The sequence below is a fragment of the Nelumbo lutea genome, chromosome 3 (genome assembly GCF_056320005.1).
Source record: "Nelumbo lutea isolate HS-2025 chromosome 3, American lotus-T2T, whole genome shotgun sequence".
Classification (NCBI taxonomy): domain Eukaryota; kingdom Viridiplantae; phylum Streptophyta; class Magnoliopsida; order Proteales; family Nelumbonaceae; genus Nelumbo; species Nelumbo lutea.
Window position 1 is genome coordinate 23,211,391 of NC_142686.1, and position 15,044 is coordinate 23,226,434.

The 15,044-nt window shown below is 36.9% G+C and overlaps 1 protein-coding gene across 1 annotated transcript; it reads left to right on the forward strand.

Annotated features, from left to right (window-relative positions):
• The first annotated feature begins 231 nt into the window (after positions 1 to 231).
• On the forward strand, positions 232 to 6,865 carry XYL1 (alpha-xylosidase 1). Its single transcript, XM_088974553.1, has 3 exons — positions 232 to 915; positions 1,020 to 1,702; positions 4,670 to 6,865. Exons 1-3 carry the CDS (start codon positions 686 to 688, stop codon positions 6,541 to 6,543), a joined length of 2,787 nt encoding a protein of 928 aa, XP_088830679.1. The 5' UTR covers positions 232 to 685; the 3' UTR covers positions 6,544 to 6,865.
• Positions 6,866 to 15,044: the final 8,179 nt, after the last annotated feature.

Sequence of the window (15,044 nt, forward strand, 5' to 3'; positions counted from 1 at the left end):
AAATGGGTTTTCATTCATATTGTCTATGGTATTATGATCTAGTACACCTCTGTATATAATATCAAAATTAAAAGAAAAATGAGAGAAAATGGATTAATTGTTCATGGCCCAGAAAAGATATATCCCCTAGATGAGGTGACGACTGACGAGGGAGGGGTAGAGATGGGGGAACTCGGCCTCCCTGTAATATGAGAGGTTGTCCACTGAATCAGAACCCACTCTCCCAGTCCATTAGTCCAACTCTGTGAGAGGGGTTGGGGATTGAAGCCGCGAGAATCACGGTTGGGAGTTTGTCAGGAGATGGCATTTATGATGGACGTTTCTTTCATTTGATGTTAATATGATTCCATGTTTTCATAAAAAAAAAAAAAAGAATGTAATCAAAGAGATTTTTCTCTCTCTCTCAAGTCTCAAGCCTTGGATATTATTTTCTTGTACATCCTTCAAAGTAATAAAGTCTGTCTAAGGAAGAAAAGAGAAGCCTAAAGTCTCAAGGCTTTATAACCTGGTAGGACCTACGGACTGAACTATCATCACATCTAACCATTACTGTTTACTCGGTTACAGGTTACTCCACAGCATCAAATGCATGGGATGGCCCTTTACCATACTCACCTATTCTAACCCCCCCCCCCCCCCAGTCCAAGCAACTGTCCTCTAAGCCTCTTCAGTCTTCACAGTAAAGATGTTTTCTTCTTCTCCTTATCCATCACCTCCTCGTCTTCTACCTCTTCTTGCTGTCTCTCTTATTCTTCTATGTGTGAGTGCTCTCGCATCGCCCACTAAGATTGGGCAGGGGTACCGACTCATCTCCATTGAAGAGTCTCCAAATGGGGGTCTTGTGGGTTATTTGCAAGTCAAGCAAAAGACTACCACATATGGTCCTGATATTCCTTATTTGCAGCTCTTTGTCAAGTATATTTTCCTCTTTTTACACTGATTTCTTCTGGTTCTTTTTATGGCCATCTTTTCTAACAGACATTGCTGAGAATGAATGCGTTTGCTGTTTGGTTTTCTAGGCATGAAACTCAAGATCGATTGAGGGTTCACATAACTGATGCAGATAAGCAAAGATGGGAGGTTCCGTACAACTTGCTACCAAGAGAACAGCCTCCTCCATTGAAGAAAACTGTTGGCAAGTCCAGAAAACTTCCCTTTGCAGCTTCTGACTACTCCGGAGAGGAGCTTATCTTCAGCTACACGACAGACCCATTTGGCTTTGCAGTGAGGAGGAAATCAAATGGGCAAGTCCTTTTTAATTCAACCACCGATGAGTCAGACCCATATGGGAATTTGGTGTTCAAAGATCAGTATCTTGAAATCTCAACCAAATTGCCTAAAGATGCTTCACTGTACGGGCTTGGAGAGAACACCCAACCAAATGGGATTAAGATTCAGCCCAACGATCCCTACACTCTGTATACCACAGATATATCTGCAATCAATCTCAACATGGACCTATATGGGTCTCATCCGGTGTACATGGATCTTAGAAATGTTGGTGGGGAGGCTTCAGCACATGCAGTTCTGTTGCTGAACAGCAATGGGATGGATGTGTTTTACAGAGAGAGCTCCTTGACTTACAAGATTATTGGGGGTGTGTTGGATTTCTATTTTTTCTCAGGTCCAACCCCTCTGTCTGTTGTTGATCAGTACACAGCCTTGGTGGGTCGTCCTGCTCCAATGCCTTACTGGGCTCTAGGTATGTTCAGCTTCAGCTTTTCTTCGGTGCTATGATACTTATTATGATTCTCCTGCTTATTCTAATTATTACTTTAGCTGAGTGGAAGCTTTTTTTCCCTTTTTTTTTCTGCTAGTTTGATAAACTGAATTACCAGTAGTCATTAGTATCTGTGTCGTACATCATACAGTTATTTATTCCCTATAAGGCTATAAACATAGCTAATGACCTAATTAACCCTCTAATAAACATGGTTGGCTAATTATGCTTGTACATTTCACAAAGCTGTGTTTGGATTTTGGGATTCCCCGATTTTCTTGATTTTCTTTTTCTTTTTTTTTTTTTGGTGGAAAATGAAAATAATGGCTACCTTATCTTATTCCGCCTGACCCAAACGGAACATAAAATTCAGGAATACTTTCAGGCTTATAATTCAAAGACAGCCTAAAATCAGGATCATTTGATTGGACTTGGACCACCATCCGGGCAGTTGATGATTAATGGTGTGGTCCTCGATTGGGATGAGTAACGAATTATGAAATGAAGGTTGATAGCAAATGATACTTATTTTTATACAGACATAGTTGTTGCATTGAACCCAGCTCTATTCTTCACCTTCACCATTTTAGCTGGTGTTTCAATTGGTATCTTTTTCTTGAGCATTCAATTTTCCTTTAGAAATACTGGATGAACACTGCACTTCTTATTAAATCCGTGTTGTCTGTAAATAAATATTAGGCTTTAGGCCATCCCTTCGAAACTTTTTAACTAAGGCTGTGTTTGGTCGCAACTTGCAATGCAAATAAATTTGGATTGATGCAAAACTATAGCTGTGCAAATGATTTGAGTGTAAATTCTGACCTATTTTTGTTTCAAATTTTATCTTTTTTTATTTGATTGCAGTAAAAATGAAGTAAAAATAACGGGAATTTACATTTTTTTTCATTTGTATTCCCATGCATTTGTACTGGTACAAAAAAATATATATAAAAAAAATTGCACTGCATATCTTATCTTTGAGCTCATTTACTTTCACCAAAAAAGGAAAAAGAATTCTTTGAGCTCATTCTTGCCCTGTTAGAGCTATCTCCTCCCCTGCATGACGTGGAGATTCAACCAACACAGTTGCAAACTTCCAATATTCACGAGGACCTAAAGGTGGAGGGGAAAAATGACTGCAGCCACTACTTTTGACAAAATAAAAGATAAGTGATATGGGAATATCCGACTTTTTTATTACATGCAATAATTTGATATTTTTTATTGCATGCATTAGAAAGAAAGAATACCGATACAATTTGACTTCTATGGTGCCTTTTTTTTTTGGACTTTTTACTGGGGATATGCCCCATTTATCAACACTGGAATAGTGGAACGTGCCCAAATCTTTTCTATGGATAAAAAGGGTAAATTACATATAACCACTCTATGAATTGCAGCACTTTGCCCTTGGCCCATTAACAATGTGAGTGGTTAAAAAGTAAAATCACTAAATTGACCATTGGAGACTCTATAGGTTAATAGCAGCAAATGTCAAAATAATAATGATAAAAAAATAGCAATAAATGTCAAAATAATAAAAGAAAACCCCAAAGCACAAAACGTGTTCTCAAGACCATGATGAATCAATTATTGTTAAGGCATTCTCAAAATGAACTTTGTTGAAAGAAACTTGAAAAAAAAAAAAAACATGTGAGTTAGAATTTTAGAAAATCTAAGTTAAAAGGACAAAATGGTCTTTGAAATAATATAAGGGTAGTTTGGGATTTTAGAAATATTTAAAAGAATATTCCACTAAATTAACCAATATAATGCTAATAGCAGGGGCAAAGCGCTGGAATCCAGAAGTTCAGTGGTTAAGTGTCATTACTCTGTAAGTATAGAGTGACTGTGTGTAATTTATCCATAAAAAGAAGTGGGATGTGCCCTAATCCCTCCTCCCAAAATGAGTTTGCTGTTGGGTGGGGCCCTCGGTTCTGGACTTATCCGCACCCCTTCCAAACGACCCACAAACAAAATTGAGCCAATCCTTCTTTTCCCTTATTATGTGTGAAATAAAGATATTTTTCTGTTATATTTTCTTATTGGGGACCGCCGGACCGGGGTGGGGGGATCCCTTGGGTTGTGTTTGGTTCGATGGAAAATAAGATAGAATCAGAAAGTAGAGGCAAAGTTGTTAACAAATTTTGTGAAATTCCTTGAAAATTTTCCGTCCAAACTTTCCGTTTCTCTCTTATTTTCTGTCAAACCAAATATAGCCTAATTAATGCTTAATCAGATGGGATTCTCACATGATACAGTGGATTTAACATTATCTTTATTCAAAACCCATACCATCCTTGGATTTCACCTTTGACTTTTGCAAAACAAGTCAGTGGATTTCACCTTTGATTCTTCTAAGATAATCACAACTGTCTTGAAACTTGTTTCTGTACTGAAGTTCGTTTCATACCCGTGACCCACTGTTCTGATGGTCCGTCTCATGACTGGCCATACTCTGAAAATCAGATTGACTGGCCACATGTTTCTTGTTCTTGGACCAAATTTCAGCTCCACATAGTATGGTCAACATCCTTGCTTCAGCTCCAATTGATAATTGATATGGTTTTAGTTTCGTCTCATACAGCAATTAATAAAACACAGTGCTGATTAGTCTAGATTGGTGGCAGTGAGTAATGGAACAATAAGTTGCTTACCACAGTTTTTAAATTTTTCCTGTTCCACTCAAACTGAATTTATTAGTTATTACTAAACACCTCCATTGTTATATAGACGTTCACTTCAGCCATGTCCATGGTCCTCCTCCCTTCCATGATCGTGATCTAGAGATGGGTGAAGGAGATCCATCATCCATGAAATTTTTTTTCTTGTTTAGCTGTGTTGTTATTATTCTTATTAATAAAAAGGAAGGGAAGCACTAGCTGTTTTTTGGTGATTGGAAGTTAGAAGCTGGAACACTCTCGATCTCATCATGAATTTATTGTACAGGTTTCCACCAATGCAGGTGGGGTTACCGTAATGTGTCCGTCCTAGAATCTGTTGTTGAGAAGTACAGGAAGGCCCAGATCCCACTCGATGTGATGTGGACGGATGACGATCACATGGACGGGGCCAAGGACTTCACCCTCGACCCCATTAACTTCCCTCGTCCAAAGCTTTCGGCTTTCGTGGAGAAACTACATTCCAGAGGGATGAAATACATTGTGCTCATCGACCCTGGCATCGCAGTCAATTCCTCTTATGGCGTATACCAACGTGGTATGGCGAACGACGTGTTCATCAAGTATGAGGGAAAGCCTTACCTAGCTCAAGTCTGGCCAGGGCCAGTCTATTTCCCAGACTTCCTTAACCCCAAAACTGTGTCCTGGTGGACTGACGAAATCCGACGTTTCCGTGAACTTGTGCCTGTCGATGGCTTATGGATTGACATGAACGAGGCTTCCAATTTCTGCACCGGTAAATGCACGATTCCAAAGAACAGGCCATGTCCTGGCAACCCTGGCTGGGTCTGTTGCTTGGATTGTGAGATCATAAACAAGACCAGGTGGGATGATCCACCTTACAAGATAAATGCATCGGGAGCGCTAGCGCCAATTGGCAACAAAACTATTGCTACAAGTGCTCTTCATTACAATGGAGTGTTGGAGTACGACGCCCACAGTATCTATGGTTTCTCTCATGCCATTGCCACTAATCAGGCGCTCCAAGGACTCATGGGCAAGCGTCCATTTGTGCTATCGCGCTCTACCTTTGTTGGGTCAGGATCGTATGCTGCACACTGGACTGGTGATAACCAGGGCACATGGAACGACCTAAGGTATTCCATTTCCACCATTCTCAATTTTGGTATATTTGGGATACCCATGGTTGGTTCGGATATATGTGGCTTCTACCCACAGCCCACAGAAGAGCTCTGCAACCGATGGATTGAGCTAGGTGCATTCTACCCCTTCTCCAGGGATCATGCCAACTACTATTCCCCAAGCCAGGAGCTCTACGTATGGGACTCTGTGGCAGAGTCAGCCCGAAATGCACTGGGCATGCGCTATAAGCTCCTCCCTTACTTGTATACCTTGAACTATGAAGCCCACACCAGTGGCGCCCCAATGGCCAGGCCGCTATTCTTCTCATTCCCAAATTTCAGCAAATGTTATGGGTTGAGCACACAGTTCTTGCTAGGCAGCAGTATCATGGTCTCACCGGTACTCGAGCAGGGGAAATCAGAGGTTAAAGCTCTGTTTCCTCCGGGCACTTGGTACAGTTTATTTGATATGACGGAGACTGTTGTATCAGAAGATGGACACTACTTCGCGCTCGATGCTCCATTGCATGTCATCAACGTTCATGTGTATCAGAACGCCATCATTCCAATGCAACGGGGCGGTATGACATCCAAAGAAGCGAGAATGACGCCATTTAGCCTTGTGGTGACACTCCCAGCAGGGGCTGATGATGCAGAGGCCAAAGGAAAGCTTTTCCTTGATGATGATGAGCTTCCAGAGATGAAGCTTGGAAATGGTTACTCCAGTTACATAGATTTGTATGCTAGCGTTAGCCAGCAAAAGGTGAAGGTGTGGTCCGAGGTTCAAGAGGGTAAGTTCGCATTGGCGAATGGGTGGATTATAGAGAAAGTGACTGTGTTGGGGTTGAAAGGAATGGCAGAGGATCTGGCTGTTGAGGTTGATGGACAGCCAATTTCCAGCATCTCAAACTTGGAGATTAGTGCTTCGGACCTGAGGTATTTAGAGGAGGTAGAGGATGGAGGAGATAAACAGAAGACTGTGATGGTTGAGGTTAAAGGTTTGGAATTGCCTCTAGGAAAGAACTTCGCCATGTCATGGCAAATGGGAATCAAAGGTTGAAATAAGGCGGAGCCTCCAACTTTTTTTTATCTGCTACAACTGTTGATGTATTAGAATAGTAGTAATGGTTTCAATTGTTGCCATAGGTTGAAAGAAAGAGGATATAAGCAAGAAAACTACTCATTCCTATGGATAACCCTGGTGGCAACAGAATTTAATCCCCGGACTCTGCTTCAACGAGTCAGAGATCCTACCAACTGAAGCATCTCAGTTGGTACTTCCTTTCTATTAAGGTTTCTATATTTGGCTCCAAGTCTTGAAGCTCCAAGCACATTAGTGAAATTGTCAATTCTAACTTCAATTCTTAGTAAAATCTTTTTTTTTTTTACTCCAAGCTTTACTCCAAGCTTTACTCCAGGTGGAGGGGTAGCTACTTTAAAATTTTATTAACCATTATCAAAGGGAAAATATAAAGTTACAGGAAAGATGTAGCCCACCTTGCCCCTAAACCCAGAAGAACAAAACTCTTTTCACGACCTCAACCCCAAGGTTTAAAATATCGGGCGAATCGTTACTATTATTTTTAGTATTTTTTTTCTGAAACCGGTGCAGGGGGACTGGTTTAAGGCTCTTCCATCCCTTGAACCAGTCAGACCCCTGATACACCCACTATAGGGGCATATAGGAGGGGTCCCGAAACAATATGTATCAGCTGATACGTGTTAATACTTTGAACCTTGTTAAACCCTACCCTTACAAGCATGCAAAAACGAAGAAAAAAGAAATACCATTTTATTCTTGCTGTGGGGAAGGAAGACGATGTCTAGTGCTGGCGAGTAGCTCAGTATTAGTAAGATGCTTATGACATTGAGAGTACCCTCCTCAATACCTATATTAGCCAAGGAGTAGCTGGTTTTATTTACCTCCCTGAAAGCATGAACCAAAGAAACATTCATGATCTTCAGCAGAATGTAATGAACAGCCCAAGGTACAAGAGGAATTACCATTTAAGACTTCAACCAAAGCTTTGCTCTTGCTCTCTATGATAATGTTAGTTGAGTGAAATTGCTGGCAAAGATACAGCCAAAATTTTAGCTTATGCATAAGTGGCAATGCCATGGGAATTCTATAGTGAAATCTAGGGCTTTTTACGAAAAAAATTAACAAAAGCTTTATGAATTGACAAAATCCTATATATTTGAAAACAAATTGCAAAAAGAGTGAGTGGGATAAATAACTTCTTTTGACCGAATTGCCCTTTGTGAAATCACGCCCGAATGAGCCCCGGAAGGCAGAATATTGAAGAACTCGTCATCGAATCCAACATAGGAAAGAAGCCGATACTGAACCATGATATGGCAGATGGTTGGGGAGAAGGATTAATGGATGAATGGATGAAGGGCGGAGGTGGAGCTTGTGCCGATGACTGGCGAAGGATTAATGGATGAAGGGAGAATTTGCAGGGGTGGTGAAGATAGTAACAGAGATACGATGGAGGAATAGGTGGTGAACAAGGTGGAGGAGTAGGATGGTGTGGCCTTAGGACACGAAAGAAAAGATAGCGATATGAAGAGATGACTGGTTAGAAGCCACCTTCTATTATTTCTTGTTTTTCTTACTCGTCACTTTCAGAGATGACTGATATATTTGAGCTTAATGGAGATGACCAAGTTAACTTTTGGTGAAGAACTCTTTCAGAGAATAGAGAAACTGAGGAAGTGCAAGGCAAGATTAAAATGTGCTTAGTGTTAGAGAATAAAACCTATTCAGGGACCTCACTTAAAATTTAAGCTTTTAGGTTGAATGGTTCAAGGACATCAGAGCCACTTTGACCAAGTGGTCTACTATTCGTCACCCCATGTCCCCATTATATATATATATATACAAACAAAGCAGTCAAGAAATTTTCTGTTTTTTTTTTTTTTATTCCATGTCATTTTTGAAACAACCAGATACACTCTCCCAATAACCTAAATAATCTCTTCTCCTAAATTATCTCCTCCACTTTCTCCAAATTTATTTATAATTCCTATTTATCTTCTAAATTATCTCTAATTCCTATTTATCTCAAAAATTATATCTAATTTAGTATAGAGTTTCTCTCCTAAATTATCTCTAATTCCTATTTATCCTCTCCCCTACTTTTTATTTATATCTATCTAAAGAAAGTTTGGATAAAAAATTTAAGAATTATTTAAATATTCTAACAAAATTATATAATAACTTTAAAATATTTATTAAAAACACAAAAAATAATTTTATGTTTTTACAAAATATATCAAAAAATCATGTACTAACAATTTAAATTATGTTTTTCTGGATAATCAATTTAAATATTTTTCAAATTTTTAAAAGTATGTAATCACTTAATAAAATAAAATTCAAATAACAAAAAAAATTAAATATTTTATAGATTATTTAAGTAGGTTTAATAATATTTATCATAACTAGATTTTAAATAGTTTAAATAATGAATTTATGTAATAAACTTTAAAAAAATCTTCAAAGTAAAAAAAATAACTATAACATAATATTGAAATTAATATTTTAATATATTACAAAGTTAATAACGAAATTATGTAATAATAGTAATAATAGTATAAATTATGATTTTATGGATAATTAAAGTCAATTAGTAATTAGTATTTTAAAATTTAAATATTTTATATATTATTTAAGTATCTAAATAACTAAATATTTTAAATAGAAAAATATTTAACATAACTAGATTTTAAATAGTTAAAATAAAGAAATTATGTAATAAATTTTAAAAAATTCTGAAAAGTTGAAAAATAATTAACACAATATTGAAATTAATAATAATTTAATATTTTTTACATAATATTGTAAATAACTAATTTCACTTAAATCAAATAATTTGATAAAATAACTTTCAAAAAAATAATATTTATTAATTATAATTTTAATCTCTTAATCTGTATTTATTATATAATTATATATACTAAAATGAATATTTATTGTATTTCAGTAATTATTTATTTTTTTGTGATAAATGTATTTTCAATGATTATGTATAAATTTATTTTTTTTATTTAATAGAAAACTTTCAATAATTATTGGAGATTAAACTACTATTTTTTAATTTAATATATTGTACTTATTGTATTTATTGTATTTTTGTTATAACTTATTGGTTAATATTTTTTAGAAATTAAACTATTATTTGAGATTATACTATTTATTGACTAAGTTAATATATTTTTAGTACTTATTGTATTTTTTCATTATCATTATATTTTCAATAATTATGTATTTTTGCTATAATTTTTTTATAATTATTAGAGATTAAACTATTGTTGTTTATGAGAGATGAGACTATTTATTTAGCTGAAATTATGAGTGTTCATTAGTTGATTCGGTTCGGTCGTAGGCTATTTGGCCAACAAAATTGACCTGGTCAGGTTGGAAAGTTGGTCAATTGAAACCAACTGACCTTTTGTGAAAATCGACCCACTCAAGTTGTATCGGTTTGGGTCGATTTTTTTTGTTTGGTTAGTAAGTTTTTGGTCAACTGAAACCAACTTACCTTTTGTGAAAATCGACCCACTCAAGTTGTATCGATTTGGGTCGATTTTTTTGTTTGGTCAGTAAGTTCAAAAGATTTAAAGTTAAAAATTACAGTGCAATTATTAAAAAATAAATTTAAAAATTAGATTTATGATATAAAACATTTTAGACTAAGAAATATGAGAAATTTCTCACTTTTCTATATTAAAAATTATATTTAGAATATAAAATATTAATATATATCCATGGTTATGTCGTTCGATTTTGGTCAATTTACAAATGGCCAAGGTGAAACTAATCCAACTTGGTTGAATTGAGAAATTTTTGAACTGAGACCAACTTAAAATACTAGAAAACTGACCAATTGGGATCGAGTTAATCGGGTTGGTCGGTTTCATCAGTTTGATTAAATAAACCTAACTAAAATTAATTATTGTTATTTTTTTATTATAAAAATTTATTAAAAGTAGTATATAAAATATGAATAATTATTAATTATTTAAAAAGTTGAAAATATAAAACAATTGTATAGTCTTATGTGTTTCTATTAGGGTCATTTACTAGAACACACATTTTAATTTACATATTTACTTAAACTTACCTTATAGTTTTCATTTTACTAAAACATCAATATATTTTACAACTTATTTACTCAATCATCCTTTCATTAAGGAGTGTTTGTTTTGCCATTAGGCCCATGGTTTTTTACTTTAAAAATACCCTTAACACTTTTTTGTACAGTGACCAAATATAGCTAATAGAGTGGTTGTCCATGTCTTATTAAGGGAAAAAATGGTATTTTATTTTTATTTTCTTTTGATTAAATTTATTTAAATGAACATTAGGATTAACATTGTCATTTTAGTAAATCTATTGTAAATTATGAGTGATGTTTTAGTAAAATGCTAACTATAGGATAGATTTTAGTAAATCCATGAAACTATAAGGGGTATTTTAGTAAATGATTATTTCTATTATTTAGTTTTCGCTTAATAAATCCCGTATATTGCACGGGTCCCCGCTAGCAATTAATTAAGTTTCAGCACAAGGTATAAATGGACCTGTGCTTGTTCACACTTCAAGCCCAATCGGCTTTTATGAGGGGGCATGTTTGAGATTAAAACCTATTCAAGTCAAAGACCTCACTTAACAGGCAACAGCTTAAACTTTAATGTTGAACGGTTCTTTGAGACTTAGAAGCTCTGTTTCAGAGTTCAATTGTAAGTTCTGTTTTAGGCGGTTTGCTAATGGGAGGGTTTTGGATGGTCAGACATGGCCGGCTTCCCACCTCAACCCAAGACCCAATAGATTCATCTACTGGTGAAAACTGAGTTTGCCTTGTTGTCACCATCATCTTCTTCCAATGAAGAGGAAAGGGAGGATGAAGAAGAAGAGAAAGCAGCTCCGTATTATGGACTGAGAGAGATCTCACTCAAGTTCTTGAACAACATCACCATTCAGCAATAGTTGTCTTCGTCTTTCTCTTTAAGTTGGACGATGCAACTTTTCAGTGCTTCCTCGATGGAATGTAAGGAAATTTAAGGGCGAGCAATTTGGTAAAAAAAAAAAACATTTTGTCCCGCTCACTGTTTTTACAATTTGTTTCTAAACGTATCTCATTTTGTCAATTCATCAAGCTCTTCGTTAATTTTTATTTTCTTTTTGTAAAAGTCTGTAATCTATGGTGCAGCAGAAGAAGAAAAAAATTGAATCAGTGATAAAGCAAAGTTCGAATTGGTAAATCAAGTAATCAACAATGTTGTTACGATGACCTAAGTTTCTTTCAAAATTCTAAGGCTGCGTTTGAAACACTGATTCGTTTTTTGTTGTGTTTGGCAACAAATGCATTTATGCATTGACAAATGATAGAAAACATATTTTTCAATGCATATTTACATTGATAATGAGATGTAAAAGTACATTAATAAAAAAAGAAGTAAATTTGCACTCAAGTGGGCTTTTGATAAAAAAGGCATATATTTTATTAGAATTCGTGTTGGCATCCATTACAGCTAAAAGTCTGATTGTGCAAAAATAAACCAACTTTACAATTTATATAGACCATTTTACACTCTACATATTTACATTCACACTTATTTACATTGTTTCCAAACACAGCCTAAATTGGACTTGAACTGCGGACATCAAGCTATCATTAGTGTAGGCATTAATTTTATCAGATCTACAGTTGCATAGTACTCGTTTGGGAGGGTTTTTACACAGTGCTTCTGGCTTTGTGAGGTGAACCCCACACAAGCTATGCAGCTTGAATATAAGTATGTTTGGTACCATTGGTGTTTCTACCTGAAACGTTTTTGGTTGATCAGATATGTGTTGTTGGATCATATATATGAGAGTCACTACAGCAACAGTTGCATTTTTAAGGTATGCCTGTTTCGATTATAAACAGATTCATCAAATAACAGTTGAATGCCAATTATATTGATTAACCCAATATATTTCAGGTAGAAACAGCAATTCTACCAAACAGCAACCTGTATGGGCCTTAAATGGATGCTGGGCCAAAAGGCTCAGCCAAAGCACATCCTAATGTTTTCAATATAGCCTGGCCCCTTTTCAAGCCCATTGAAACAAGGTGCATATATCCCAGATAGATGAAAAATAAGGAACCAAGCTTGAATACCTGGATTGTGTAAGTTGTATGCATGCTCAGCTCAGTTGTTCATGATGGCACAACCCACATCCTATGCAGGGGGGCATGAATGCATCACGTTACATGTTTCTTATTTCAATCTTTCGGCCACCACTTCCCATGGTTTTTCTCTTTTTTTCTTTCAGTACTGGTGATGTAACCCTGTGAGAAGACCACTTATTGAAGCATCAGTTCCAGCTTCCCATCCATTTATTTGTCGGTACAGGATCACCTTCCTAGATGTACCCTTGTCCCCAAAAGTGAACCTATACACCAACGCTTTCTGTCACCTTTTAACAATCTCCCCTCCGTTTGGACTTTGGACGGCCCCAATAATGAGTTCAGAGTTCTAACCCAATTCCACTGCGGTAGATGCTAAAGTAAACTGGAGCAGCTGCTACTTGATGGGCTTTTTCAAACAAAGCTGAGAGCTCCCTGCTTTTTTCGATTCCCCTGGATGATATTGGGCTGGGCTGAACCCCGAGCTAAAGCCGCTCCAGCTTTCTTTGCAGTCCACTAAAGCCTATTACTTGCTTGCAAAAAAAAAAAGAGAGAGAGAGAGAGATTAAAGAGGGGTTAAAGTTGGTTATATGAATATGATTTCAAATCTAAGCTGCCCTACTACATGGGCCCTTGGTTTGGTCGCCCAGACAAATGTTCAATTGTTATTTTTCTGAACTTTCCCAAATAAAAAGTAAAAACTTGGAACAGACAAGTAGCCAACAGATCAGACTGTGGAAAACAAAGTGAAAGCTGTGGATGTCAAGAATGGAGGGCCCTCCTCTCCACATTGGAAGCCCATGGATCATCACATTAAAGAAGCTGAACTTGATACCTTTTCGTCAACGAAGGAGCTGTGACCTGTGAAGGGTCCTACTGAGGATTACCTACTACTCTTTTGCTCTACACTGTCAGATTGGGCTTTGGGCGTCACACACAGGTTCGCAGTTCGTACCCTAAGGAACTAGAGCGTGTACCAACATCCTAATTATTCTCGCCTCTCCTTTAACTTACTCAAGTGGCTATTATACAAAATAAATATACATTGATCAACATTACATGGTTTGAGATAATACCCAGGACCCAGCCAGCCTGGGGTAACTTGGGCCCCGCTTCACAATTTGGCCCAACTTTTTGCATACCCCAAAAGAGGGGGAAAAAAGAAAATGTCGGCACTTGACCGTGCATTTGAACAGTCAAGCCCACCGTACCTCCATCCTGTCCGAATATCAGTGACAGCTCATGCGTCATGGACAGTATTTCTTTGTAAAATATGTCCATTACGGCATGATACAGTGGTAAACAGAGGATGAGAGAGCGACCATCCAATGGTGGGTCCCATCACGTAAGAGATAATGAGGTATGGACCTTATGGCAACAATGGGTCTCTTTCCCCTGCTTGCTTTACCACGTAAGATATAATGAGGTATGGACCTCGATGCAACGAAGCTGCTTTGCTGCTCTCTGCCTTCCTTGTGAGCTTTCCCGAAAGCTGTGTTTAAGATGTAAGAAAACCTGTACAAATCTTGTATAGCTTTCCGGCCTTTCCCCATCTTTTTCTTTCTTTTCCTACCTTTTCTTTCAAACCAAATACAGATTAAATCACTGTGATTTTTCCACGTGGCAAGATGGTTTGCTGGTTGGATTTCTTGATGAGCATCTTTAATTTAATCTGTTAAGGCCAGCATTAACTGCATTACGAGTCTGTCGGTGGTCAGTATTGATTCGAACCCAGGTGCAACCCAAAAGCCCAAGTAAGATGGAATCGTTCAGTAAGACATTCTTGACCTGAAAAATCCATATGAACTATTTCGATTCAGATGTCATATTATTGCTCTCAAGTCTCAATTTTAACAGCTGCTTCATGGATGGATGGCGTAGGGTCAAACCTGGATTGATCTGACCGATCCAATTCTGGTTTGCTGACAGATTTGATCGAACGATTACGTTTGAAAATAGCTGTCCGCTTGTCATTCAATTCGTTGCTGTTGATCTGGTTGAGGGCAATTCTTGGATGGGCACTGGGCAGTGAGCCCAATTATTTCAATGCTGGATAGCAGATTCTCTGCACGATAGACATGTGGCAATTAAAGGCATAGCTCTGAATTCTTAAGCTGTGTTTGGTTTGATAATAAACAAACATAATAAACTTTCCCTCAAGTTTGTGTTTCCATCTTTAGCCTTGTAAAAAGTAGTGACTAGTGAAGATGTGCTATTTGTTGTTCTTGTTCTTAACAAACCCCACATCAATCCAATCTTAAGTTGGGCCGTATATTACATTTACAGGGTGGAGACTGGAGAGCTCAACCCAAGGTCACTGAAGTAGTGAAGCCAGAAAGAAATGATAACTAGGCTGAATTCAATTTGGGAACAGTGTGGG